Source organism: Falco peregrinus, chromosome 14 (genome assembly GCF_023634155.1).
Source record: "Falco peregrinus isolate bFalPer1 chromosome 14, bFalPer1.pri, whole genome shotgun sequence".
NCBI classification, from domain to species: domain Eukaryota; kingdom Metazoa; phylum Chordata; class Aves; order Falconiformes; family Falconidae; genus Falco; species Falco peregrinus.
Window position 1 is genome coordinate 18,729,225 of NC_073734.1, and position 25,823 is coordinate 18,755,047.

A 25,823-nucleotide genomic window follows, 5' to 3' on the forward strand; every position below is an offset into this window, starting at 1 on the left:
TTAAGAGGTGGGTTTTTTTGAGGGGGGTTATCCTGTCTTTATCTTCACAGTATTTTACCAGCAGCTGGAATTGCTCTACAGTCTCCTTCTGTAAGATGAGACTGCAGGGGCTCCAGTTCTGTCAGACTGGTGGAAAGAGATGCGGTGATCTCAAACACCATTACCATGTTATTATGGCTGGGAATTACTGATCCTAGAGCAGAGACAGCCAAGCCGAATGCATTTGTGAGCTTCACCATCATAGTTTTTGAGCTGGTATATTTGTGCGAACTTTGTGTTACAGTACCAAAGGATGAATTTCAGTATCTGTTGTGCTACACGCACTGTGTTCTGCTATCTCTGTTAGGAGTGCTGTAACTTTGGACATAGAAGCCATCATGGCAGATAAAAGCACTAATATCCTAAACCACAGCAGCTAAACCTATCCAAGATCATCTATCAGACATCTTAGAGGAGAAATATGTTTCCTTAACAACTCTACCTGCTGTGATTATATTATGAAGAAATTTTATCTGAGAGAAGCTTCTGTGCGTGGTGGAGGAAGAAAAACCCATCTGTAATGGATCACAGAGCACCAGGTTCTTGTTTCAGAGAAAGAAAACATTATAGAAGTTGAGCTTGCTGCTTCTGCTTAACAAACTGCATTATTGCAGTTGCAATGTATATTTTAATGTTGGTATAAAAGTTAAAGTCACCTTGACTTCTTCTCCCAGTATGAGCTGCTTTACACTTCCTTTACAGAAAGTTGAATTGTGGTGAGTTATGTTTATTATTAAATTATCTGGAATGGCAAACACAAAAAGAATGAAAAAAGTAAAACCTTATGGTTGCCAAAGGAAAGGTAAAATATGCTGCAGGAGAAATAATATTAGGCTTAAACCAAGGCATAGGTGTGTATTGCTCTATAGTGTTTTTCTATATGGTATATGCTTTAATTCTTAATTGTATTTGCCTGTTTTCAATTTTTGTTATAGTGAGGCTTGGAATATATATTTTATCTGTGTAAGGCTGTAGGTATATAGATTACTTATGAACAGGGAAGGAAAGGAAGCTCTCGTCCTAAATAGGACACTGTAATACAGAAGCATATATTTTATTTGAAAAGGCTTTACGAGTGGGATCTTCAAGCATTTTTGAATGAGAATATTAATATGAAGGCTTCACTTCCAAATGCGGAGAGAGCCAAATGCATGCCCAAAACGCATTCCTATCTTTTGCCTGTTAGTCATGATCACACAAAATTGTGTGCACAAATGTCCATTCCTGTGATATTTGACTGTGTGGATTTGTATGCGTGGAAGCTGCTTACCTAGCAAAATTTCATCTCCCAGGTGTGTAATTTTCTTTTTTAAATTCATTTATTTATTTATTTAATTGGAGTTTTAAGCCTGGCTGTAAAGCTGTATTTGTAAAGAATGATGATCACCTTAGATGACTGAATATCTGCTTTCACCTGCGTTATCCTAAAATGAACGATACTGGTTTTTGAGGTGTGAATAGGTTTCCTAGCAGTGAAGACTAGGCTTGAGTTGATCATAGTTACACAAGGCTATGTTTGTAGTCCATGGGAAATTTCAGGTACCCCAAGGGGTACTAGGTTCCTCCCATCAATTGTTTTTCGAAAAAGTCTTTTACCTCTTTATCTTCAGGTCTGGACAAGATTAAAAATAAAGTAAAACAATAATAATGACTGCTTTGGGGTTTGGATGGGTTTCCTGAAGCATCTTCTAGAGACTAGTTTTCAAAATCTGCCAAGTGCTTGCTATATGAAAATCAGACTCATTTTGGCAACTTGTTTCCTGCAAGTGAGACTGAAGCATTCAGAATAGCCACTTAGCAGTCGACAGAGCCTTCAGTTGTTTGGGTGAAAGGTCAAAGGGCATCCTCATCCTCTTGAACCTCTGTTTCTTGGGATTGCTTTTTGTCTATGTCAAGAATGGAAGCTTGTGCATAGGTGACACAGTGTTCTTGTTGGCAGCTACTTTAAAACCATTATAAAATGTACTCTACAAGACGTTAGAGTTACCACATATCTTGCCCCTTGCAGTCCTGTTGTGAAATGCGTTTCTTCAACTTTGCTCTTTCCAAAAATACTGGAACTTTATTGCATCAATCTGAGAACAAAGAGAGAAAAAAATGCAAGTCTCAGTCCAATGGTTAAAAATAGGGAGGAAAGTGTTCTTGGTTGAATTTGTCATTTTGCATTTGTCATACTTGGAAAAAGTGGTGGATATGATACCTTGATAAGAACTTCACTAAAACAGGAAATGTGTGCATATTTTCTGCCAAAAAATGTGGAAAATTGGGTATCTTAAGGCTAAATCAAAGGATTTTAATGAGGTGCTTGAAGGAGGGGTAAAGCAACTTGTTTCTACTTGTGGAGAACACCTTTTAGAAAAATGTTAATTAACACAGCATTGACTGTGGTGTAATACAGCGAGTAGGAGGGTCCAAACTTTAAAAATGTACTTGTTATCATGATAAGCTACCTAAATCAAACCTTCTCCTTTTACAGAACTAATACATTTATGGATGTAGCCATCTCTACTTACACCAAAAGCAGAACTATTTAACACCATGCTAGTCCAAATGTGAGTTGCCAGAATACACACTCTGTTTGCATTCTGTAGCTTTGGCTCTTACATGCTGGGTGTCTTGGAAGTGGCACAGAAAGGCAGAACCAGGTCAGGGAGAGTTATACTGATGACCAAGATTAAAGGATTCGGTGGGCATAGGGGCTAGGAGGTAGGGCTCAGGAGCGTGAATGCAAAAACAACTGTGTAGATCCTGGAAGGTGAAGACAAGGAGCTTAACCTCAATGTAGGAGCAGAAAGGAAGCCAGCAGAGACATGAGAGGAATAAAGCAACGTAGGCAGAACGATGGGTGAGGATTTGGATGTCAGTGTTTTCAGATAGCTGGTGAAAACTAAGTCAGTAGCTGGAAGCCCCAGAGTGAGTGCCTGGCCTTTAGTCTCTAGAGACTTGTATTAGTAAGAAAACTGCACAGGGTGGTTAGGGCTGACGGGGTTAAAAAAATAAAATTCCCAGTGAGTTGGAATTCATTGGAGTCTGATTGCACAGCAAAGGTGGGAAGCGAGTGACGATTGCCTGACTTGTAACCAGCTGAATAGAAGCCCTGGGGTGTGGGAGATTTTAGAGATTGTTTTTCTTCCTTGTGTATGTGTATACTCAGCAGCATTGCTGAGGGAGTTGCAGTAATTAACTCTTCTCTCCACCCCCACCCTCTTAAATCTGAGCTGGGTACGGCAGCACCTATCAGAACGGGATATATGGGACACAGGGTCCTTTCTACCCAGGCCAGGCCACCAGCTGTTCAGAGTTTTGAAGTAGATGTTTGAGCCTGAATCTTAGTCATTTGTGTGATTTGTGTTGGTAACTAATGGAGGCCAATTTATTTCTCTGGGAGACTCCCAGTGAGGTAGAGACGCTTACAGTAGATGGGTTCCTGTTTAGCCACCTATAGAAATAGCATGCTGGAATAATCCTTCTCCGTAAATGTTTCTTTGCTTTATTCTTTCAAGTGCTCGCTGACCTCGTTTATATAGTATTTCACAGGGTACATCTGGTTTTGGTTGTTTCATGACTCAGTGTTCCAGTCTGAAACTGCAGTGTTGTGATTTAAAACATCGTGTCAGGACAGTGATATACAACTACCTATGACCTAAATGTTGTTGCTTTTGCTCTCGGACACGGCTCCTGCCACAGGCCGGGCTCCCGCAGCTGCGCGGGGAGGCCCACGCCGCAGAGCCCGGCTGAACGGCATTGCCGCTGCTGGTTATTTCATCCCCTGGGGCCGGCACTTCCTTTGTGCTCGAACACGCTTCTCCCCAGTGTCAGATATTCCTACCTGGCTCTATGGTGTTTGCTTCTCACTAGAATTTCTTGAGCTGTAAGCTGTGTCTTACACATTGGCCCTTTTCTTGCGCTCTCATCCATTGGCTGAACTTGGGTCGCTGGGGGTAGATGCACTATTTTATTCACGTTAAGGCAATTTGTACAGGTTACTGTGAGAATACTCCATTATATGGTATGAGCTGCAGTAAGAATTGTTTTCTCTGATGCTTGCTCCGCTCTTGTACTTTTCTTTGAGTGTGAGTTTGCATACACTGTCCAGAACGCTTTTCTCAAACAGGTGCATTTTGGTATTTAGCCAGGTTGTGATGTCTGTCTCAGTGGTACTAAAAATATTCAGGTAACTCTCTGCAGGATTTTTGACAGAGTTAATGATAATAAGATGAATGATGGAGTTCGTTTTTTCCTTCCCCGCTCCCCCCCCCCCCCAAAAAAAAATAATAAATCTTAGAGTTGCCCATGCTGTTCACAGATACATATCTGTCTATCAAAGATAATACATGTCATAATCTTAGACACACAGAGGAACACATTGGAATGAGAGCTGTGAAATTCTGCTTATATGTGCCACTAAAATGTTCAAATGATACTCTCATCAGTTCCAGGATGGATTGTCAGTTTCTGTGCTATTCAACAGTTACATTAGGGTTCAACATCATAAAAACACTTTTGAAGAATTTGGTAATTAATAATAATTTGGTTTAAGGCAGAAACACTTACTGGAAATTTGCTTGCATTAAGTTACTACTTTAACTTAAATAACTAGGAGCTAGAGAAGGAGTGAAACTAGACTAGAATATAAAACATATTTACTTAAGACCCATGTAATGATTAAAAGTGAGAAAATAAGGACGCTAGCTTAATGAATATTAATGCTTCACTCTGCTGTTTTACACTTGTCTTCCACTTTTCTGTTGAGTTACTTGATAATGCATTTTACGTCAAGAAATGTTATGTTCATTTTTAAGTGACGTCTTTTGAAAAATCATAAAAATTAATGACTTGTGGGTTTTGTAGAGGATGAGATTAATGACATCATTTTAACAGGCAACATTTGATACCCAGATGCACTGCTTGCTTTGCTAAAATTTTAAGAGATGAAGGCTACCAGCTAGATAGTACTCTTCTCAGAGTTACATCACAAGTAAGATCGTACCTACTCATTGCATATTTGCTGGTCAGGTTAACGGAAAATATACTTTTTTTCCAAGAAAGCAGTAGGAAACAGGAATTCTGAGATTAGTTTAAAAACAAACACACACACACCCTCCAAACCAGTTATTAAATATTTACCATTGTGGGAGAGAGCACAGTCACTTCTATGTATCTCATTATCCACAAGAGCAGTCAGAGGTGTACTCACAGAGCTTCATGGAAAATGATGATATGGAGGAATGTGATCAAACAAAAGTATACTAACTTTTACAAGGCCCTGGAAAGACCATTTTCTTGCAGAAATATGATAAGTTATGCCAATATTTAATGGCTTCTTTTCCTTCACTGGCCATTTCTTCCATAATTTTTAAGGTAATGATTGATATTAATCAGCACATACTCAAAAAAAGAGAACTTTTTTTTACTGGAACAAAACCTCAAGGAAACAATGCAGGTTTTGTGATTTGCTTCTTGGAAAGCTAAATCTGGAATGACAGCTTTTATAGCAACATTGTGCTGTGCAGAATCCTAGCATTCTGGCCAGGTTGCCAGCATTTCTCAGAGCCATTTGGTCCATGAATTCTGACTTTATTTCAGGGTATATGTTCATGGACAGAACAATATTTTCGGGGTCTCTGGGGTAGCTATCCAGTAGTGTTTGTAAAATCTAATTTTTAAAATGCTATTGCAGAAATTGATACTGAAGAGTTCCTAAGGTATGCTTTTGTGGCTTAGTTACTTTTTGATAACTAATCTCAAAGAATAACATCTGGGCATGTGGAAGGCAGAAAGAACCTCTGTCAGCTTTTTCAAGAAGAGGTGAACCGCTTTTATCATGATAAAATTGCTTAACAATAAAGCTAATGAATACAACCAGACATTAATTTTCACAGGTTATTCCCTTATTCTTATCTTGTACAAAAAGCTCTGTGCTGACAATTTCCAGTTCCCAGACTGAAGCTGAGAGTGCAGGCTCTGTGTTCCTGCTGTGTTTTTGCAGGTGAAGTTGAAGTGGCCATGAGTGCAGCATGCCACCTTTTTAGGACCATATCCTTCCTTATTATCGTAATTATTTTTCAGTTGCAGAGAGTGTTTGTGGAGAAGCTGGGGAGCCAGAGAATATAATGTAAAGTCAGCGACATTATGGTGATGCTAGAGCCTTCAGAATAAATGGGAGATGGCAAAACATGAGGATAGCTGTCATTGCTTATGGTTTAGCCGGGGTGGGGGGCCGGAGCTGGAAGAGTCTGCTAATAAGAGAGTAAGAATGCTCTTCAGGGTCTTTGTAAGTGGGATTAGCTTCAAATCCCACACTGATGCCCTTTATTACTACTTCAGCACCATTAAAGAAATGGTTTTTTGGGTCTGAGATAAAATCATCTGCATATCTATAGCATCTGCTTCTGTGTTGCTCTAGACATAGTGGGACTGACAAAATTTCATTAATTTTGGGACTGAAGGATCAGGCAGCTCTTCAGATTGTCGTATCTGCTTTTCTTGGGTGACCTCTGGCATATGAAAGTTTTCTGTTTGTTGGTGGAACCAAGTGTTAACATTCCTCTGTAGGTACTGAAGGGCTTATTTCTGCTTTATCGTTTCCATTTGGAGTATTTTTATCTTGCTTGATTGACAGAATGTTGAAATGCTGAATATTAATCTACTTTGTCAAAGGCTTTGAATATGAACTTCTTTTTTTCTTCCCCCTGTACAATCTATTCATCTCCATTAAATTTTTGTCTGAAAGTATGTCCAGAACATTGTAAAATAGCACCAAATGCAGTGACTACCACTAATAAAGTTAATGACTTCTTTCCTGGAAAACAACTTCTGTGCTCTTGTTAGTATTTTAAATTAATCCTGGTGATAATAAATAGATATTCTTAACACCTCAGCACTTTGTATATAGTATATTTGTCATTAATTTCTAATTTTTTTTTTAAACAGGATTTATCTGGGGAAGGCTACAGAGACACTATTGGTGATGAACACTTTCATCTAGAAGGTATTTAAAGAACAAAATTTCTTGGTTAATATTAAGGGATTTTGGAGTATGTCAGTGAACAGCTCAGTGTGAGAATGCATATATGAGAGTGCAGTTCTTGATACGCTCATGTACAGTTTGCCTGGCAAAACTGTTAAGATGGGAATAGGGTATTATTTCTGTATCTCCCACCACTGTTCTTGTATCAAAAGAAGTCACCCAGTTGTGTCATAGGCACCAAGTGTTTTAATTCAGGGTCTCACAATTTTTTCCTAGGTACCTATTTTGGCATTGGTAGTGGTAGTGAGTATCACTGGCCCCAGCAGAGGTGGTAAATGCATTCACTGAAGATGTTAGCATTGGGGTTTATGGTATGCTGCACACCTTTCTGTTACACAAACCAGACACAGAAACTCCTGCATTAATTTCTGATAAAGACCAGAGACTCTTACTCAATACATTTCTCCTGAATATGAATGGAATAATTATTGCCTCAGACAGTGTATTTCCAAGGCTCATCTCTTCCTCTATGATCAGGCTTCTCCTTGCAGTGGAGATGGAATCACTGTAGTGGGAAGGGCCTTTGGGGGTCTTAAGTATGGACACTGTATCCTGCGTGCCAGAGAATACATCTGAGGTACCTTGAATTTCAGTTGGACAAGTGGGGGTTGATGAATGGAAGAGATTAATCTGAGGACATTGTTGCTCATTCTTTTAAAAAAACAAGGAAATAAGACATAGAAACTGTCTGGGAGATATATATATATATATATGTATATATGTATATGTATATAAAAAAAAAAGTGGTTGCATGTGCTGTGTGCTAGGTTTATATTATAGGATAGTGGAAACAATGTGCCCAACTTATTTAGAATGATTAATCATGTCAAGTTTAACTTGGAAATTTTCTGTCCTTTTATCATCCAGTCATTTGTTTTTGGTGGTAGGAATTTCTGTCTACACAGAACTTGAAAGATTCTCTGTGTTAAGAATGTCTGTCTTGCAGTTCCCTACGTGTGAAATGTGTTAATATACTGTGTTTCTTGGATCCCATATTTCTATCATGCCGGTAGTGTACAAAGGATGTTCCCTTGTATGTACCTGTAACATAGGAGCTAAATTTCAGCTGGTGCTTGTAGGGTACTTTTACTTGTCAGTGTTTGTTAAAAGTGTTTCAGCATTTGACTTCACCACAGTTTTCCTTTCTGCTCACAGTAGGACATAACTCTAATAAAGGGTGGGTTTTTTATTTTCAGAAGTATAGGAGAATCCACTTAACACAGGATATGAGATGTCAGCAAGGTGAATAATTTCATTTTTCTGTGTCGCATTCTACATTTCCTTGCTACTAATTATTTCTTACTTTGTTGTGTAGAATTGTCTTGCATAGCAAACATAATATCCAATATATAATATTTCCAAACTAGTCGGAAGCAAGATTGTTTTTATTACAGTATAAAACCTTTTAAGCTACTTTAATTTCAGTCTTTCAGCAATTTTACATTATTACTTCTGATGCGTCTCTTTCTTATGAAGAAGCTGAGTATTGAGAAAAGATTTAGACACCAGGAGCAGGTCCTTTCTCTGTGTGCTGTCACTGGGGAAAAGCTGTTCTGTGGCATCTTTCCAGCTGGGAGGCAGGTAACTGTTCCCACCCAGTGCTTAGGCAAATGCGTGCAGATTGCCAAGGCTTGGTCCTCATCCCTTCTGCTCTCAGGTCTCCAGGCTATGTTTTCCATGCTGGGGACAGCGTTAGCCACTTCATTCTGGAGTGGGATATTAAAAGTCTTATAATTAACAGATGATCCTGGAAGCATTTGTATTAAAGTAGGTTGCTTTCACACTTTTTGTTTTAGTGGCATAATATTTTTGCGTGTTTGTGATAGTACTAGCATAGAATTGTGAATATATAGCAAATAAAGCGAAGCTGAAACATGATTTGAGACCTTTGTTAGGGCACAGCTTGAATTCTGTGTGGTACAAGATGGCCACTGTCATAGCTCTTTTCTGCATAGAAATATTTTGTATGAAAATGCAGTTAATATTCAGGAAAGATACTACTCTTTCCATCTAAAGTAGTTGTTCTGCCTTTATTTGGCTACTTCACAATTTTACCTATGTACTGGTGTAACATAGATGCTGCATGTGTGGTAACGTTAACATTACTGGTAACTAGTTTCAGAGGCAGGGAGCTGTAATGCGCTGAAATGTGGTTGGTTGGGCTGAGCTCACAAAGGACAGGAATGGCAAAACAAAGACTTGAACCTCACTCTACCAAGTACCAGGCAAGTGTCTAGTCAATAAACTATATTCTGTCTTCATAAATGCATGGTGGGGATGGGAAAAAAAGAAAAAGAAACATTTCTCAGATTTGCAAAAAAGCACAGCAGGTGCCACAGTTCTTCTGGGTTAGGGGAGAGTTACAGCCTTCACACTCAGAGACTTTATTGGAGAATAAATCAGAGTTCTTTAGAAGACTCTCACTGAAAAGACAAAGTGGCAATAAGAGAAATAATTGAATTCCTTATTTTGTTTTACATAGCCAAGTTCATTGCCTTTTTTTTTTCCTCCCTCTCTTTCTTTTTCCCCCCTCTTAGCCGTCTGAGCAGTACAGATAAAAAGAACTCTCTTTGCTGGATTTAACTTCTGTGTTGTTATGTAAAGCTTGATCAAATCCTTTCGTCTTAACAGACTTAACTGGCCAACAGCAAAAGGCTCGGGATTCTGGGATTAAGATTGTATTTGGTAAGAGGACTGGTGCATTAGTGCTTTCTTTTGAACTATGGGAAGAACAAAGTAAACATCAAAAGCATTAAGCCATGAGAGCGGATTGTTGACTCAATGTTGCTGCATGACAAGAGGTTAGAACTCAATAGTGGCGACTCTGTTTACCGAGTGCTGTGCAGAAAGAAACAGTTTGACCAGTATTGTCTATTATGTCCAGCACCTGCCTTTGATTTTGCTTCGGGACAAGACACTAAACTGAAATTTTTTGGATATTATTTTACATGTTCCGTGATTTCCTTAGATAAGAGACACCAATGAAAACCTCAGTCTCTTCTTATATTACTCTGTTTCCCTTCTTCCTCTTTCAGTAATAACTCCACAATTGGGCATGTTGGATATGGGTTCTGTAGTGGATTCATTTGCAACTTCCATTCCAAGTTTAGTAGTGCTTTCCCACTGCATTTCAGAGACTTCTACTCATCAAACTTAAGAGTACTTGTGCAGTCTGCTGTGGCTGTGTACAAACTTCTTGTGCTTCAACTTTCTTGTCTAGCATCTGCGCAGGAAGCATGTGCTTCATCCCTCTTCACGTGTAATATAAAAGAGCTTGCTTGTGTTTGCTCTTCCTTGTCCCTAGATAGAATAGTAGGTCTGAATGACTGGAGGGGCTCTGGAAAAATTCACAAAAACTAGCACAGACATTGGGAGATACTTTTCATTTCATTTTGATGGAGAAGCTAAAATGGCTGGCAGGAATTGAATGTAGCACCAAACAGCAAGTCCATCCATTGTGGAGACATGCAGGTAACTCAGAAAGATATCTATTAGTGTATTCAGTGATGACATCCAAGTTCTCTCTGCTCTTCAAGGCGTAAGTAAGCTTTTTAAGGAATCATTCAGGAGCCCTGCTCCTGTTTTCCATAACTTTTTTCACCTCCTTTCCCCAGACCTTTTGGGAAATTTTCACAACTGAAGCCTGCAGACCAGGAGAGCTTTCATACCTTAACCACTCCATGTCTTTATGAAGTGAACTGTGTTTCCTCCATCGTATCACTTGAACATTTGGGTTTTTTTCAGAGCAGCCTGTTTTCTCCCTGCTTGTGACATCTGAACCAGAAGCAGGAAAGTCTCCCTCTGACACAGACTGATCGTGGAAAAAAAGGCAATTTCCTTCTTGTCTCAATACAAGCTTTTTAGAGCCCAGTGGGATATAGCTATCAGTCTACTTCAGCTGCCTTTTGGAGTTCAAGGTGAAGTCTTTAAGCTCAGGAGGCACCGAACCTATCACCCCTATTAGTTAGTTATGTGATAATGTGATTTCTCATGTCACTGTTCTGAAAAGTATGACTAGTTTTTCTACTAACCAGAAATCTTGCATCTCTGTGAGATCAATCTAGTCCTGTACCTGTCAGAGGAACTGCCTCTTATGCTGATAGGAATCTGTTCCCTGTTGCATTTGTCAAGCGAGGGTGATGTCTTGATTATTATTCTCTCAACAGAAGACTGGAGAAGATCCAAGCCTTCCTGGTGCCTTATCTGAACACGATATCCACAGTCCTGCTGAAAGTAGTGACAGAGCTTGACCTGAATCAACAAACCCTTTTTTTGATATGTTTCCCAAACCAGATGTATCCAAATCCCTAGATGTAAGATGTTGCCTTGTCTGGTACCAGAAAGGACAAAATTATTCAGGTCATCTTCTTGCCCATAAATACTAGAGAGCCCTCCAGCAGAGTTCAAAGCACATGTTGTTGCTGAAAAAAAATTCTGAGATCTGTAAAAGAGCTACTTGTAGCACTTTCCACGCACTTACAAGACACAGAATTTCTAAACCTGCAAGTAAGGCATGCTGTATTCAGCAAAGCAGAAAAGTAATTAATTATGTTCTTAATATTATTATATGTTTTTCAAGATGTTACTAGTATGTCCAGACAGTCCTTCATCTCTTCTTCCCCAGCATCCACGGAATCTGTGGTCAAGTGGGAGCTGAGGTGTGGTTAACTGAGTTCCACCATGCAGAGCTGTGTTGTCATTTTTGACTTTATTAAGAACTGATAAGCAAACAGGGAGCCAATAGTAAGGAATGAACTAGTGGTTTAAGGGTGCTGATCTTATGCCCAGTGCTGGTCATCCTGCTTCCCCTGCTGTACACATCCCAGACTTCCCAGTAAAGAGATCACACTGGCTTCCACATGGGTGCTGCTGACATACCCATGCTTCCACCTAGCTTAGGGCTGCACAGTTGCAAGGGAGGGCATGGGGTGGAGTGTGCCTTCTCCACAGTGCCCTGCAGCAGGGCTGCGCTCATGCATTGCCAGAAAATTCCCTCTCCTCTGTCTCTCCATTTGGGAAAAATTCAGTGAAGGCTTTAGTTCCTGGAGTTGTTTCTACAAGTAGTAATTGAAAGAGTATCTGTTGGGTTGTCCACTCAGAGGAGGAGTGGCAAGGTATGGTGCTTGGGCCTGAATTGTTTAGAAAATTGTCAGCAAAGGAAAAATTGATCAAGCATTTTAACTAGTTTTAGCTAACCTATTTGCCTGTGAGACACTTTTTACCATACTTTGATCATCTCTTAGCTGTAATAAATTCATGTATTGTGCTAGACTGAGCTATGAATGGCTAATAAAAGGCAGTTATTTCAAACTGCATGCTCCTTTCTAGTTAATGCCTTCAGTTATGATGGTTATTTCATTTATTTTCTAAAGCTGAAATAATTTTCTATTATGTATATGAAATTCCAGTGTATTTATAGAAAAGACATAGATTGGATCTTGCTCACGGGCAAAGGTGCTTTATCTCAGCACCATTGTTATTACCTACCTAGTGCTACTGATGGAGGCTTGGTGCTTTGCAGAAAATTAAGGTGCCTTCTCTGTCATGTTCTTAAACCAGATACCTATTCATCGCTGACACTGCAGAGTGCCAGTAATTCTACCTTAAAAGTGCTGTTGTGGTCAGCTTTCTGGGACATTATATGGGAACTCTGCATTTTAATGACTTGTTGCTAATCCTATGCACTTACCATAGATTTGGTGTGCACGAATATATGCCACGTGATCACCTCAGCCTGATGATCATTTTGCTCACTGGCTGTATTTTTTCAGCTGCCAAGAGGTTTCTGCTCTACCCTTTCCTACTACTCAATATGACATGAAACAACTCTGAAAAATACCTTCAGCTTCAGGGTGACCCACTGGCACCAGCCACCCATTATCTGACAAACAGCTAGTCCCTGCTGAGGCTGGAAGCTGATAAGCTGGTTACTGTGAATTGGAAGGAGTACCAGAGAACATGGGGTGGAGGGGGAAGAAAAGGAGCAGTGGAGAGTGCCAAGAGAAAACTGCTTAGTTTGGCAGTCAGAATAAAAGTCACCAAAGAACATGAGACTGGTAGGATTAGCAGAAGTTTTCCTGTGGTCGTGCACAGATCCAGGAAATTATAAGAAGCAGGTAGGCTGTTTGCCATGAGTGGGAGGAAAATCTTATGGCATAAGGCACTTTAAAAAAAATATTAAAAAAAATAAAAATTGTACAAGTGTTCCTTAACATTAGCTGTTCCAGTTGAGGGGGGTTGGTATTTGGATCAGAAGCTTTTACTTCTAGAGCTGCTGTTTCAAGTGCAGCCAGGTCAGTAGTGATGAAAGACTGTTGCCATCCAATGGTTGTCCATGGCCTGTGTGTAATGAGTTAGTGGTCTCCAGGTGTCTCCAAATGGACCTTTACAGTGTCTAACAGCTCCCACCCATGTTGGCAAGCAGAGCACAGAAAGGCAGTGAAAAGTGGGCTGCTATGTCACCTTGGAGGGCGAGCTTTCCTCCTCACACTGAGCCGCTGCTGTGCGGAAGCTGTGTGCTCTGCTACCAGTGCTGTGCTTGTTCCCTGCATGTTGGGTATCGCTCTCTTCAGCTGACAACCCACCAGCTCCTGCTGGTGCTGCCTAACGGTTTTTGATAGATGATGTGTTTTGTCTACGGTTTGAGAGTTTTGTTCTGAGTTATTAATCCTCTGCATTAGACTGGGAAGATCATACCTGCTGTAAGTAATAGTTTCACGTTGAGCTCTGTATTCAGATCATTCTGCACTGCTGGAAAGTTGTTATTCCTGAACACAAGCAGGTTGTGTGTTTGGTTCAGGGATAAGATAGCAAAGCTGAGAACAGAGCCTGGGATTTCCTGCATCCGTGTCTGTCCCTTACAATATGACAGAGAATAGGTTTTTAACTGTAGCACACAAGGAAACCGTCCAAACTTGCAAGTGGTCTCTCTTCTTCATGGTGGCTGAAGAAAGCCAAATGTTAATATTAATATAATTGTGTGTAACATATAGAAAATATTTTAGTAAAAAACCAAAATAATGAAAAGGGAAGTGTACTAGCATCTCAAAAAAGCAGTTGATCCCCAGTGAACACCTTAAACATGGAAAGCTTCAAAATAATATATGCCTGCTTGGTATTTATAATAATATTGGTTTTCAATACTCTTCCTTTCTACTTAAAACTGTCAACTTTTCTTTCTTTCACAGAGAAGCTAATGATCTTTCTGAATGTTCATTTAAAAAAGAATCCATTAACAATAAGAATATTCATTTACTCTCAGTTCTAGGGTAGTCGTATACTAGTTTGCTAGCAGGCAAAATTCACCTGTGGGTATAGCTGTTGAAAAACCTCTGTCTGCACATCTCTCAGGTTGCTTCTCGTAGCATGTGAGAGCCCACCATCAGGGTGCACGTGGGAAGCAGCAGAATCAAAGTGCAAAAAGGGTGTAGCTTAGGGACATCTCATCAAAGGCGTGAGAGCTCTTGTATTTGCCTTCCATATCCTGAAGGTGAGCAGAGCATCACGGCAGAGCTCAGGCAGCAGACTGTGGGCACACAGCTGGTTGCTTGCATTGGTGAGTGAAGCTCAAGAGGAGCTGCCACGTAGCGCGACTGAGGTAGATGTGAGAAATGGGTTCCAGTGATACAAGGCTCATGCTCTGTGCATGAGGTTTGAAAGGGCTGGGCCTCAGTAACCTGGACTCAGCAAACTGGTCTTGGTCATTGGTGTTTCCCTTGGGCTGTCGACATTGTGATTCAGAAGAGGAAGGAACTGGTGGCGTGTGTAGGCATATCTGGGTGAGCTGTTCATCTAGCTCAGGCTGGGTAACAATCGCACAGGAATGCAGGCTGGTGCACAGCTCTGCAGTAGCTGCCTCCTGTGAGGCTACGCCTGTCAAACCCTTACCTCCACCCAGGGCTGGCTGGGTTATAGCTAGCCGTGTCTATCTGCACGTCCTGCTCTCCTGCCTCTGCAGTGGTGGCTAATCTGGGAAGCAGGGACTTCCATCAGATACACCTTGGCAAACTGATGGACTTGGACATATCTGTGAAGGACAGCTGATGTAGTGTGTATGGTACAGAGATAAAGCTGCATTACTGTACATGTGCAGCAGGATAAATGTACTTGAACTTTGCCCCAGGACATCCACCACCAAGAACAAAGAATAAAATATGGGAACAAGTCAGGAGTTTGAAAACAATCTCTCTGGAAACATGATGAATACCAGTGGTTTCATTTATTCTGCTTGAAGAACAAAGGTCCTTTTCTACTTTTAATTTCCCAGCAACGATTATTACCAGTTATTTTTCTTGTAGCTTTGACCACAGTTCATGGAGGTTTTATTAAACATGTTTTTGTAAAGTAAGTCAAAATGCCATTCTTCTCTGACTCTCTTGTGACTCTCTTTTTTCCCCTTTTTCGTTTTGCTTTCTTTCTTCCATTTTTTTTTTATTTTTTATTTTTTTTAAACTCATATGAAACTAGAGCATATTTCCAGGCAAAGATTTGGGGCCAGATAATACTCTCATGCTGGTGTTCATGGAATTATTTCAGTTTTGCAGTCCTGTAATTGAAAGAAGTTTTGGCCCTTGCTATTTCAGAGGACAATGTATTTGTTTCAAATCCCTCGCCTTTTCAGGAAACAATACATTCATTTTTAGAAACCTTGAATACTGCATTTAATAGGCAGTATGTCCTGCTGCAACTCTGAAATATTCCTAAAGTTGCCAGTTCTCTTGTGTTTGGCTTGACATTGACACAGCCAGGCAACTGAGTTTCAGAGTGCTCTCTGCTGGGTTTTTGGTAGCTTTCTGCAATAAGCTTTTGTTTAGAACCCGTGTGCATCCTCCTGTAGGGCCCTTCTCTCCTACCCACAGGGAGAAGACCCAGAGTGTCTCATGTGAGGATGTAGTTTATGACAGAGTTAAATAGTTCTTGCATTTCTGGGATTGAATTTAGAAGCCATCATTTCATATAGACAGCTAGATCGACGTAAAGCCAGGTAGATACCTGAACCTTCGGGCTGGATATTTTAGACACAACAACCTGTCATCCTGCTGAACCTTACAAATACACAAGCATGTACATGCAGACTTAGAGAGGCAATTTCAGTGAAAAGCATATTGCTTTTGCCAGTTGCTGTTCCAAATTCAAAGTGTGTATCAGTCAGGGTGCTTTTGTGTGCTTCAACTCCACTTCTGCTGCAGTAGCTACAGAAACCCAAAGTTTTACCTCACCAGGCAGAACAAGTGCCCTTTGTTACCTAGACAGATTACAGCTTTTTCTAAAGTCTGCTCTTCATAAAAGCCCAGCTTGAACAGTGGAAATTCTGACTTGCCTCAGATACTGAGGAGACTTTTATAGTTTCAAGTAGCTCCAGGGTTATATTTTAAAAGTTGAATTTCATCACATGTTTCAAGTTTGGTGGAAAAAAAAAAAAAAGGCATGATATTTTTAGCAGAAAAAGGTCCATGTCCCCCCCCCCCTTTTTTTCTTAACAGATGTTTCATCTCAATCATATCCAAACCTCAAAGCACAAGTAGCAGTCAACCTTATTCTCCTGTGGAGAAAAAGATAAAATGTCATTTGTTTGGAAGAGGGTTTTTTTCTGTAACCACAACTAGTTTGTGAGTAAAAGCAAATAATAAATGCAGCACTATGGGGTTGTGGAAATGAACCTGAAGCAACATTTCTGCTCTTGAAAGAGCTCGGAGTCCAGCTGCTCTTGTTAGATGGAAAGTCCCAACCCCCCAGCCTACCAAAAAAAATAAAAATACCAGTAATCACGCTTTTCTTGCTTTACAAACCTAATCCAGCAACCCAGGTCCTTTCACCAGTAAAATATGTTATACAAAGTGCCCAACTTTGTACCAGAAAGGATTTAAAACTGTAAGGGTAACAAAAAGAGTGGAAAGGAATAGTAGTTGTAAAACAAAATATCCAGAAGTAACAGAGCTGCTACCCGAGGAATTTTCACAGGGCTCTGGAGGAGCGGAGAGCTTTGCTGTGCCTTGCAGCTGGGGCTGCGCACAGGGCTCGGTGCCGTGGAGGAGTGGTCGAGGGGAGCCAAGGCAGCCCTGGACTCTGTGCGCAGATTTGTTTAGGAGGGAGTTATAGTCCCTCTTAAGGATTTGGAGACATAAAGCTAAAGCATGTGGTGCTGCAGACCCTTGTTTCGTTACTTTAATGGAGCCTTTGCAGAGCATGGAGCCATCTGGGTGTGGAAGGATATTCTTGGCAAACTGGCCTTCAGGGGAGGACTGCTCTCTGTGCCCGCTACAGGACCCTCTGGGAGCTGCACTGAGCACCCACCCACCTGCCCTGTCCCAGGCCACCTGTGCCTCTGCAGGGGCGGCTGCCCAGGCCCCACGAGCAAGTAGTGATTGCCCCCCAGATGTTAAGATGCTACATATGAACGAAGTTCACGGTGATACTGTCTAGGAGGATATTGCAGGGGTTTCCACCAGAGGGGTTGCTCAAAGTGGGAAGCTGAATCTTGAGTTGCAAAACACATGGGCTCTCTAGAGCAAAGGAAAGGCTGGCTTCTCCCAGCAGCATGCTCCAGCCTGTCTCCTTTTCTGCATTTTGAGCACTACATAGCACAGTGGACTTCCATCTCTGGTTGTGGTCTTTAGGCGGTACAATACTTATAACGGTGAGCAGTTACCTGCATTTGTTCAGTGAGAATCTTTTCTTCTGATGAGATCTTATGTGCTCTCTAGACTTTAAATAAGGTGGTTGGGTCAGGCCTTGATGAATTTTATTTCTCTGCATGTTTTGCAGTATGTGAACTATCACCCCAGTACCATTTCTCACCCATGTGTAGATATGAAAAGGAAGAGACTTCCTTCCTTCCCCACCTCTCAGAGTAAGGTGTAGAGCTCTGAGGATGGGAACCGTGAACCTGCTACTGAATATTAACTACAAGAGCGTTGTCAGATGTGCAACTGATTCATCACAGCCAAAATAATGTGTTACAGTACAGGTCCACAACATTGCTCTCTACAAAAGGCTAGCTTTGTGAGGGTCAGAGTGACATTCTTCCTTGTGGGCAGCAATTCTGATGAAACGAGTATTACAGTTCAGATACCTTTAGCAGCCCCGTTATCACTGCAGAGGTGGTGGAAATACAGTTTTTCCTACTGAACATCTAAGTTAGATGGGAGCAAGTTGATATCAAAACCTACATTATTAATAACATTACCTACTCAGCCTTCATTTGAATAAAGGTTTATGTAGTCACTGGGTTTTTTTCTTCTTTTTCTTCCCTTGTGCATCCCAGGGGGAAAAAAATCCAGAGACAAAATTTAAGATAGAAAATCCTATGTGAAGAGCAATATCAGCAACTTACAGTGAGAAGGAATTTTTAAAAAGTAAAGTTGTTACCAGTTACTAACCAAAATCAGTGTATGGCCATCTTTAGAGAAGAGAGGTCTTTCTTCTTTTGCTTTAAGTCACAAATGATCAGCTGGTGTCCCCATCTGTCACTGTTCAGCAACAGAATTCAACACTTTGCAAGCCCATTCAGAGCTCCAGGGATACATAATACTGTTGGAAAGTAGTAAGTGGTCCATATGACAGTAACGGTTTTCACTTAAGAAGTACTTAGCCATGTTAAATGACACAGATAGTTATAGCAGATTGCATTCTGTTAATGTGGCTTTTGATATGCTCACTGATCAAACAAGTCTTGCTGCTACAGGTATCATCCTGAACTATTCTGACCAAAGCTTATGGAGATTCTTCCCCCGTGTCATTCCCTGTCCCCCCTTCCCTGTCCCCCCCCCTTTTTTTTTAAGATAGGGGAGGGGAGGGAGAAATGATCTTCTTTGATCTCCGATGAGGAAGGGAAAAAAAAAGACTGTTCTGTTCAGGCTTTTGGCTAACACAACAAACAGTGTTTAAAATTTAACTTTGCTTAATTAATTAGTGATTCTGTTTAGTGCTGTCTGATCTTCATCCAAAAGGTATTTTGAAGCTTGAGAACTGAACATCAAAGTGTGTTGGGTGAAGATGGTCAAGTAAGGCATTTAATCTGGCAGTTGCTGTTGATGAAATACAGCCAGTTGGGGAACTAATTGGAAAAGGGAATCATAATCTGGCAAAATTCAGCAAACTCCCTCCCTTCAGCAAACTCACTCCAGAGAGAGTGTGAGAAATCTAGGTTTAGTGTTTAAGCATGTATGAGTTACACCCTAGCTAGCAGAGAGACTGTATTGTCCTTTGTGTCTGCATCTTTAGCACAATTTTTTTTTTCATAAGGAGATAGTAAAAAATTCCTCCCCCCCCCCCCCCCCCCCCCCCCCCCCCCCCAACCCAACAGCTGAAAAAAAGATGCCAGACCTAGACAGAAACCTGTGATTCTGTATCAAGGCTTGGAAATACTTCTGCTTAAATATGTGAAATTATTGGTGTTGACAAAAGGAATTGAAGCTTTATGGGAGGTGGTGTTGCACAGACCTGGGAGTTTGACTATTTTTTATTCAGGAGAGAAAATGTTGCCTGAACATTTGAGTGAATTTCAGTTTAGCAATTCCCCAGTGTCCTAGTGGTGACTTGTTGGTTAGAATCATTATCTGATGCCTGAATGATTAAAACATATTTTGGTTGTTTATTTTTGTTGGGGTTTTTGCAAGCCATCACATGGTCTGAGTCACTATCCGTCTGTTTTGCGCTTAACTGTCTCCCCCTGGTCGGGTGCTGGCATTAGGTCTTGTGACATCACAAATTTTATTTTATTTTTTTTACTCTGTGGTGGGCAATTGAACCTTTCATTTGTGTTGTGACCAGCAACAGGAAACAGTGAAATAGAAGAAGATGACTTCTGTCTGTATTTTCAGGTTGAAATACCCATCCCAGACTAGTACAGCACTTGCTAAATTGGTTTTGACTTGTCCCACTGGACTTAAAATGGACAATTAATTTCCCTACAGTAAGTTTCAGAGAAGGCAGCTTGATCTTTGTTGTTTTGAAGGGTGTGTCTAATTCATCAGCTTCAGCTTTCAGCCAGAGAAAGCTGAATACATGCTTTTGGCACTGACCCAGGGTGAGCCTGTTTTCCTATGCGCTTGTTCTGGTGGCTGTGGAACAGGAATGTTACTCCCTTCCTGGTCCTGTTCTGCCTACATTCATTTGCCACTGGAGAAGATGACCTTTGCTCAAGCAAAGCTATCTCCATCGGGGATGTATTTCAGTCAACTCTGTGGAATAAAACCAAAGCGTGTGCTTAATGGGGGTGGTATTTCTTAATCCATGGCCTCCAGGAGAACTTAAAAGTGAAATCTGAATGTGAATGTAATTGTTAATTAAAGGATGACTTCTCAATTTAGGCTTTCAAACATAGTTGTTACTGCTCTGGTTGTTGTCGTGCAGTCAGCGAAGAATGTCAGTTATGTTTGTCAAACCTGATTTGCAATGAAAAAAATGTTGACAGAACCAGATAATTTAGACATCAGAGACTTCAGGAAAAACAACACAATTAATTCTTTTTCTACCCCTTTGGTCCTCAAAGTCTCTGACTTGTAAGTTCTGCTGCATCTGCTGGATCTGTAAATTGGAAGTGAAACCCTTACCCTGTTGACGTCAATAAGAATTTTACTACTGAGCTTGGTTGGACCAGCTCTTTGACGCTCAATCCCATCAGTCAAGTATTGCTATGAAGTTAAATTTGAGCTGTTACAGAAGTACTTCTGACTTCATCTTCTTGCTTGATATGTCTGTTTTTCAGTTTTCCTTTTATCCTACTCCCCCACAAGTCTCAGGTTCTAGTGTGTGGTTTGGTTTTCCCCACATAGAGATAATTCAGTCCCTTTGTTTCTGGTAGTCGTTTTAAAGAATTGCCATGCAATCCAGTCTACCCGACTTGAGGTGAAGGCTAATATTTCATTTCAAAGGGTTTGGCTTCATGTATGCCAGATGCTGACTTGCATAGGTGGCATTTTTGTCAGTTCTCCAATTTTACCTTTACTCTGCTTTCTCTCAAAAATTATTCAGTAATGACCCTGAAGTTAAGATAATAGTCACTGGTAATGTCCAGTCGTAATTTATCAGTGTGGAATTACATAGCTTCTCCCATAGTTCTGCATTCTGAGTTAAGGCCCTGTGATCCATCACATACCTTTTGGAATGGCTGTCATCCCAAAGAGGCTCCGAAGCAGTTCATCTTTAGCCCGAGTTCTCCTAACTACTGTGCAAATTGGGACATGGTAGCTGTAACTGAGACCTGAACATTCAGCAGAGTTGCATCCTTTTTTTGTTTCTGGGCACAAGATCCTCTTAATCCATCTGACTGAAACGCTAAACACAGTTGAACAACAGAGTGAAACTGTCCTTGCTTCGAGAAGGAAGATTATTTGCTAAAGAGCAAGGTGCCACGGTGCTTTGCTTGAGATGAGGCTTTGAGAAATCCAAAATGACAAGCCACCTGAGCGAGGGTGAAAGTTTAAGCAGTCACTTTTCCACCTGACTGCAGCTCTAGTCCAGCTCTCCCCCCCAGCCCCTCTCAGAGCAGGGTGGAGGTGAGTGCAGGACAGCTTGGCTGTCTGAAGCCTAGTACTCCGTGCTCATTCAATACTTGCAGCACAGCAATCAGTTTTACCTTGTTTCTGGGATTTTTTTGGTGATTCCTAAGAAGCAGTTGGAAATATAACCCCCATCTTTTCTTAGGAATGAATAAACCCCTGCAAAAAAGACTTAATTTGAGTCTTAATACCTTTAAAGTGGTGTTCATTCTCCCTCTCTCTTCCTCCCCCACCTCAATTACAAGCAATTGGGTGGTAGTAATTAACAATCTTAGAGACAAACATCTGCTAGTACACTTAAGCCAGTCAGTTTGTTTTTCATGAAAGAATGGTATTTCACAATTTTTCCAAGTTAATATTTTTTCTTTATTGTCTTTCCAATTTCAAATATTGTCCAGACACATTTTTATAGTTTCTTAAGGTTATAGAAGTGAATACAAGACCATTAATAATGAACAAGAACAAGAAAAGAGAACGTCGTAAAGAAAACATATGCAGTATTTCAACTCATGAAACATTCTGTTAGGGAGCATTGTTTTTGAGAACATATGGTTATTCCCATGAGAAGCAACATATATATACTTTTTTTTTTTTTTTTTCCTCCGATTGTGGATTCCCACAACAAGGCTACGTTTCTCTGTGTATTCATCTATATAGCGTGTTCTCTTTGTCAGGACTTGTTATCTGAGCGGGGAGGTAAGCAAGTATTTTTGCACAGATGATATATTGTACGTGGACCTATTTCTGATGGGCTAGACTTTGGGAACACAAGTTTATAAATTCTCCACACTCCTTTGAGATAGCTATCTTGTCTGGTCTAGTTTAATATCATTGGCAGAGCTGAAAGGAAGTTCACATTGTGAATATATCTGAACCTTGGCATGCGGCTCACTGGTGGATCTCTGTTTACAGGCTGCCAGTTTTAACTGTCCCAAGCAGACATTCTCATTTTATTTATAAGTAGGTTCAGCATGTGTTTGTATCCTTCATGAAGCTGAGCGAGCGCATGTCAATAGTCAAAACTAAGTATAGAAACAAGATACCAAACACTTACCCTTCTTTTCTCAGACAAAACACTCATACTCCAGTATGTATTTTTAAATGTTCATTGGGTTTGGGTAAGGCACACAAGGATATATGCACAGACACATTATTTGATCACTCGTAAATATTAGTTTAATACCTCCATATTCCCCTTTAAAGTTTCCTCATTTAGATTTAATTTTTCTTTGCTGAATGAAACTTGACATCAGGATGAGATCACCAGATTTCCCCATTTCATCTGAGCTCCAGAATGAGTAACTGATTTCAAAGGATAATTCCCCAGAGCAGCAAGGCCAATGAGTTCTTCAGATCAAAGGTCAGCGAAGCTCAAAGAGGATAATTTCTGGCATACAGTATTTAAACTCTCTCAAGGAGTGTACTGCAAGATGTATCCCCTCCTTCCCCAACAGTTGAACTCTTGTTTTTTGAGAAGACTAATTTGTCAGAGCACATTTTTCCTCTGGTATATGCATTATACATTAAAGTGAAAGCTTCCGATCGGAACACACAAACTGTATATCCAGAAAGGTTATGAAATGTGCCAGTGGAAGGGCTGTTCCTGAACCCAGAAGGTAACTGCGCCGTTCCTCTCTGAAGCACCCTGTGGGCTGGGGAACTCTGGTGCACTTTGCACACACCAACAGCTTTCAGCACAGCGCAAGAGCGCAGTGGTGGAAGGGAGAGAATGGTCTGTAAGACATTTCATTTTGACAGAAAAAACCCACAAAGAGCATTGGGGCAAGGAACAGTCACCTTGTGCAGGATCAGTTCTCTCAGCCTAATGTGGTTTGCCATGCCAGTGCCATTTGGGATGCTGTTCCTTAACATATACAAGACCACTGTAGAAGTCTTTTGGCCATTATATACATTTAAAACTGTGTGATAACAGGAGTGGATTTTTTTTTTCTTTTCAATTGGTTGTCCACTGTTTCAACAAAGCTAGGGGTCATACCTGCCCAGCTTTCATTTATTTCACATTCTCTAGAACAAGTTGGTGAAGGATTGCAAGAGCCCCTCATACAAGTCTATCAGCTTAGTTAGAAATGTTCATGTGAGAAGCTCATTGCTGGTACCAATGAGCCACTGAAAATCTAGGGGCATGTATAATAGTTATGAAGAACCACCGTCAGTGTAACTGTCCTTGTTGTGAAGGTCTGTGCTACCTTTTCATTTCTTGTTGATTTTAGAAGGAAACAACAGGGCTGGGCTAAGGTAGACAAACAAATGTTGTCTTTTGTTTTACGGGGGTCTTTCTGTGGCCTTAGTTTGAACTCCCAAGAATATGGAGTAGTATTTATGGACCGGGTGAGTACAAAGCAAATGGCCCTTCTTCAGATATACTTCAAAGTTCTGCATTGTAGGTAATATTTATTTTAGTATGTGCCTTCATTATGATAAACACTTTACAAAAACCTCCTGAGGAACAGTCCCTCCTCATCCGACAACATCAGGTTAAAAGCACAAGGGAAGAAACTGCTGGAAGCAAACTTTTTCTTCCTTCAGCTGACCTTCCTGCTTAGCTTATGTTTGGTGTTAGGGAATCCTGGCGTGGCTTGGAGTAGAAATCAAAGTGTATCAGTGTGTCAGTATGTGTATAGTAAATGCCATGTCTGCTTGCATTTGCACAGTGCAAATTACAGGTGTGTGTTGGGAAGCTTGTGTCAGTATAATATCAAAACTGCAAATAAATATCAAAGACAGGAAATTCCAAAGGTTAGGGTTTCTATCTCATTCCCCCTTTCTTTACTGCACGTGCAGAATCTTCTATAGACCACTGTTTTGAAAACAAAACAAACAAAAAAAAGTAATACAATAATGTTAAATTTAAACAAAGAAATAAGACTTGATGGCGTGATATATATCGCAGGGTGGCAATGAGAATGTTGTGGCAGAAATCTTAGCTTTTGGAATTTCTGAGTACAAAGCTATGGTACGGGTAGTTTTTTGTTGTGGTTTTTTGTTTGTTCATTTGGTTGGTTGGTTAGTTGGTTTGGTTTGTTTTCCTAAGATAATGGCTCTGTTTCAAATTTGAAAGAAAATGCTGGAAAGTGGCTAATATAATATCTTAATTTCTAGTGTGTTAGTGACTTGTTTTCCTGGGAGAATGATTGGGAGGCACCTCAGTAGTGCTGAACACCAGGAAGGCCACAGAGTAAACCCAGTTTGAAATGGGTCATCCTGAACTGGAGGGCATTATGTCTCCGATTTTTCAGGAGTCTGACTTTACTGAACTGGCACTTATATAAGATCTTACTTACAAAGGCATCCCCAAGAAACAGTTCCTGCTTAGCATTAGGATAAAGGATTTGGGTAAATGCAAACGTGGCAGTGCAAGAGAAAAAACGCTCACTTTTAAGACCGGCATTTTCACAGTATATTCTATGTTTTGGGGAGCAGGCAGGATTGCTGCTGTGCCTAATGAAATATGGGCATAACATTGTTGGCACAGGTATGGATGTATAAAAAAATCATCTAAAAAGTTCAAGGGTAGGGTTAAAAAAATCTGTGTATATTTTCATAACGCTAATGAATACAGAATTAATTTTCTTCAGATACAGGGTTTCATCATGTGCAAGGCTGAGTGCCTCTGCAGGAGACGAAGGCACAGCTATTAAGTTCCTGGGTATTTGTCTTTTAATCCATGTGAGAAGTATATGTATATCTTTCTGTATTATATCTGATATGATATGTTGTGATATATGTCTGAAAGATGTTAATATTGATGCTTTTTATGAGTGCTATTGAATTGTGCAAGTACATAATGTTTTAACTTGAAACTTAGGTGAAATATACCTTTTCATACGTACATGAAAAAAATGCAGCTTAGCCTTTTTGGCAGGTAGTGTTACCTTCTTGGAAGGTAGTAACGTTTTGTGTATTTGAAGAGGGGAATTGGAACAGGGTGAAGACTTCATTTCAGCTTCAGTACTTCATTCACTGCTGGTGAATGCAATGTGTTTTTGCAGTATGTCACAAACTTTCAATATTTTGCAAGTTATTAAACTTATTTACAGTAACAGTTCTGCTGATTTATATTCTCATAATACTGTGTGTGAACTTCCTGTGACTCTAGTGATGTTTGTAGGAGAGGCTGTGTACCAAAAGCTGTTGATAGATTGTCTGCTGAAATTATCCCAGATGTATAGTGAACACAAAAGCAAATCAAGTATAATGATCCTCTCATACAAGTTTGCTGAAATCAATTTCAC

At 40.4% G+C, this 25,823-nt stretch overlaps 1 protein-coding gene across 3 annotated transcripts in view; it reads left to right on the forward strand.

Annotated features, from left to right (window-relative positions):
- The window catches only part of NKD1 (NKD inhibitor of WNT signaling pathway 1), a 112,829-nt gene that overhangs the window by 63,111 nt on the left and 23,895 nt on the right, over positions 1 to 25,823 (forward strand). For all 3 annotated transcript variants that reach the window (XM_055818835.1, XM_055818833.1, XM_055818834.1), the window contains one exon: positions 6,973 to 7,030. In XM_055818835.1, the coding sequence (XP_055674810.1) occupies positions 6,973 to 7,030 (58 nt within the window). The remainder of the gene's footprint in view (positions 1 to 6,972; positions 7,031 to 25,823) is intronic.